General features: G+C 34.9%; 1 protein-coding gene across 2 annotated transcripts; it reads left to right on the plus strand.

Moving 5' to 3' along the window:
• The first annotated feature begins 1440 nt into the window (after positions 1–1440).
• Positions 1441–3509, plus strand: LOC113349649. Of its 2 annotated transcripts, none has more exons than XM_026593655.1 (3): positions 1441–1698; positions 1832–1956; positions 2797–3509. In XM_026593655.1, the coding sequence occupies exons 1-3, from the start codon at positions 1530–1532 to the stop codon at positions 3085–3087; spliced, it is 585 nt and encodes a 194-aa protein (XP_026449440.1). In that variant the 5' UTR covers positions 1441–1529; the 3' UTR covers positions 3088–3509. The 2 variants fall into 2 exon arrangements, with proteins under 2 accessions (XP_026449440.1, XP_026449439.1); XM_026593654.1 differs by having other exon boundaries at positions 1442–1698; positions 1829–1956.
• Positions 3510–3905: the final 396 nt, after the last annotated feature.

Genomic DNA, 3905 nt, shown 5'->3' on the forward strand with positions numbered 1-3905 from the left:
GTGGTTGTTGGCGGCGGAAGTGGTGGTTTGCGGCGCATGTGGTGGTGGCGCGGTGGTGGTTAGCGGTTGTGGTGGGCTGCGATGGTGGTGGTGGCGCGTTGGTGGTTGGCGGCTGTGGTGGTGGTGGTGGTGGTCGGCGGTATTGCTGGTGGTGTGTTGTTGTTGGTGGTGATAATATAATAAAAATTAAAGGTGGGGTTGATTTTTGTTTTTATTGGGGTGATTTAAACTAGAAGGGTAATATAGACAGTTTATGTTAAATGAAGTTTTTGTAAACAATTTGTTTTGTTGAAGTTTTTGTGCATGGATAGTGACACTTTTGGTGTTGTAACTCGCGGACTATTTTTTTTTACCGTTTTGTGAAAACCATAATTCTTCCCATTTTCATTCCGTGATAATTGGAATTATTTTAAGAGTGATAATAGGAGTTTTTCCAATGTACTCGTGATATTTGAGTTTTTTTTTTTAAAGAATGATTTATGAGAGGATTTTAAGGGAGTTACTGATGCTAGTTTTTTTTACGGGAGTTAATTAAGGGGAGTGAATTACGGGATTACATTTAACTAAAGATACAATCACGACTAAAATTAAGGAGGTAGAATTTTAGGGAAATTCTTTAGGAATTATAGTTTACCACATTAATTTTAACTGTTTTTTAGGAAAAAATAATATTTGTCTAGATTTAATTAATTTAAAGTAAGTAAAAGGTTATTTGTGTAATAAATTCTTGTTATAACTAATTATGGGTTCGTAATATATGTAATCTTATTGATGGGTTTGTGATATACAAAAAAGTAAAATTGGGCTAGAAATATTTTCCCCCATTTTTATTGTAGGACAAGGGTATTTTTGAATCCCTTCAGAATTGAGGGCAATTATATAATTCCCTTCAGAAATACGATTTGAGATTTGGAATGGAAGTGATTCGATCTAGTTTAGAAGAGAAAGGGTAAATATGGAAAGAACATAAATGGTTAATGGATCCCTGATGGGCTTTGGATGAAGAGGGATATTTTTATTGTAGGACAAGTATATTTGTGAAGCACTTCAGAATTGAAGGTAATTATATAATTCCCACACAAAAAAATAAAAATCAAATCAAATCAAATAATTCTCTTATTATATAATCCCCTCCGAATTCTCTTATTATATATTCCCCTCCGAAAGCGTAAGCCCCTGTACCCGGTAGGCATGTGTCGATCTTGTACTATCCACGCGTCTCATATATTTGTCGTAAACTTTGCTACTCAAAGGTGTATCATATATCTCCATTATTCCCCTTTATAAAACACGACACCTGTATCGTACTATTATCTTAGTCCCGAGAAAACTCTCAAACTAATTTTATTTCCACGTGTCGTGCTTAAATCATAAATCATCAAGTCTTTGATGAGAAACTCATTGCTTCCCAAAATCCGAAACAAACAAAGGTCTGTTTCATAGAGTTGTTCGCTCTCAGTACCATCTGTGCTCCAAGCAAACCCTAATTTTGAGAATGCAGAAAAACAAGTAAATTATAACAATAATCGATGGGGCAAGCATTGAGAAGATCCACAGGTAAAATCCGAAGTAGTTCTTTAGAAGCATCAGCACCATCTGTTTCTTCACAAATCAAGAATGTTGAAAAACCTTCAATTTCTGTTCCAATTGAAGACAAAGTCATATCTAACAAGGGTGAAACAGTTGATCATGATTCTGGTTAGTTTCTGCTGTATAAATGTATTCGTTATCGAATGTCAAGAGAATTAACTTCCAAAACTGAAATGATTGGAATTTTTATAGACTAAATTGTGTAAGAAATTTGAGCAATAAATTGATTTCTTTTCAGTAGGTGAGTCAAGGATGAATAATGAGAATATACTTGAAGAGGAAAAAGATTCAGGATATGATGCTATGCTTAGTCAGATGGTGGGTAGAATAAAGTCTAAACCTGGAGGGAAGCTTGAAATGGGAGAGGTGTGTATGATATTCAGTTTCTTCAATATTTCTTTGAGAGATGAGTATACTTATGTTGCAATGTATGGGTATTTGTGTTTAGTGATTAATCACTTTATTTTTTTTCAATTGATACCTGCTCCTCTAGGTTGTTTTTTTGTTGTTGTGGTCAATAGGCATAATTAGGATATAAAAACTAAAACAGCAGTGTATGGAGTTCTATTGACGGACTTGCTTAGAAGATTGAAATGTTTAATATCAACAACCAAAAGATGTGTTCTAATGGATATTCGTTATGTTCAAACTCATTTGTTGGCAGTAAAACACTTTCCCTTTGTGTCTTAGTTGGCAAGGTGTTGGGATTGGGGGCCTTGTCGTATGAATGTCTTATCCTTGAAGCACATTAAGCCTGTTCTTCTGTCTGTAATGATTAAAAGAATTTGGTTTGGTTAATTCGGGTCTATGAACTTTGTAGAGGTAGAGTAGTTGTTTTGGATTTAGAATTCCGCTGGAATGGTTTTTGTTTATATTTGCTCATCTATTATAACATTGTTTGTATCCTAACATTGTTTTCCCTTCAAAAAAAATTATAACATTGTTTGTCTTCATGCCATAGCTTGAACTAAACCATTATCAAGATTTTCTGTTAGAGCTATCAAACTGACAGAGATGCATGTGGAAGTTCTTAAACATCAAATTGTAGAATGAAAAAGTGTTTCCAGTGGAACGGAGTTGCTGGAAAAGAAACTTCACAAACACATGCTATATTTATTTCTCATAGCACTTAGTCTCTGTGAACTAGAGATTGTTATATACACAATTTCCAATGGTTTTGGTGCATTTCTGATTATTGTGATGCAGGCATTTGTTGTGGAAAAGTATAATAGACCCATGCCAAAGCTGCGGAATACAACGTTAGATTCTGGGCGCTTCGAGGAGAAAGCTGTTCCCCCAGGAACCTTAAATGTAAACCAAATGCGTTACATACTACAACTACATCAAGGCAAGGCTGAAGATCATAATGGACACATGGATATCAATCAGATCGCAGAAAAGTTCAGAGTTGACGCTGCGCAGCTCCAAAAGATATTTCAGTTCTTATCTCTTCCCCCCGAAGACATTAATAAAGATAACATGCAGGAAGGTGATTAGAGATAACAGGTAGCTTTTGCTCCTGATTATGACTGATAATTGAATATGAAAGACTGGTTGTTTGAAGTCCTGAACCAAACAGACAAGACAAAGGTTTGAATGTTTTTGAAATCCAAGGTAGCTGTGATAGCTATGACATTCGTTGTTACTTAGAGAAGATTAATAAGCTCTCCTCCGCGTTGATAATTTTGTATGTGAAATGATAACCGTGTTCTTGAGTTGATTCTGATATATTGTTTGTCATTTGTTGTTACCTTAGATTAGAGAAGATAAGTATACATGTGTTTCAACGTCAATAATTAAGTCTACTTTCTTGTAAAAATGGGTGTTCACCATAGCACAATCAGAGAAGATCGTATAACTGTTTCAAGTCTCGTTTAGTTGTTGTGCTAGCTAGTTTATGAAGCCACTAATTTTTATTCTGTGTTTGGTATGTACACTTTCTGTTTATCGATAGTGAAGTTAGTTTTGTTGTTTAACCTCAAACCTCTGGGTCCTTGGATAATCCAACTACTAAGTAGTGTTTGGATACCAGAAAGTTGGAAGCAAAAAAATATGTTGCTTGTTTTTTAGTGGTCATTCTAAACTACTAAGTAGTGTCGAAAAGCTAGATGTGTATTATCATGTACAAGGTACCACATCCAATCTAACTGTAAAAGCAAACACTGACTTTTAGTCTTACACTTCCCTAATTTTGTTATTTTCAGGGGAAACAAATACGATGAAAGATAGACTTTTGTGGAATGGAGGGGTAACTACTTTATCTACTAGAAATACTAACCATTAACGTGGTTAAGTACTGTTTGTACCTGAAATTT

The sequence above is a fragment of the Papaver somniferum genome, chromosome 2 (assembly GCF_003573695.1).
Source record: "Papaver somniferum cultivar HN1 chromosome 2, ASM357369v1, whole genome shotgun sequence".
Lineage (NCBI taxonomy): Eukaryota > Viridiplantae > Streptophyta > Magnoliopsida > Ranunculales > Papaveraceae > Papaver > Papaver somniferum.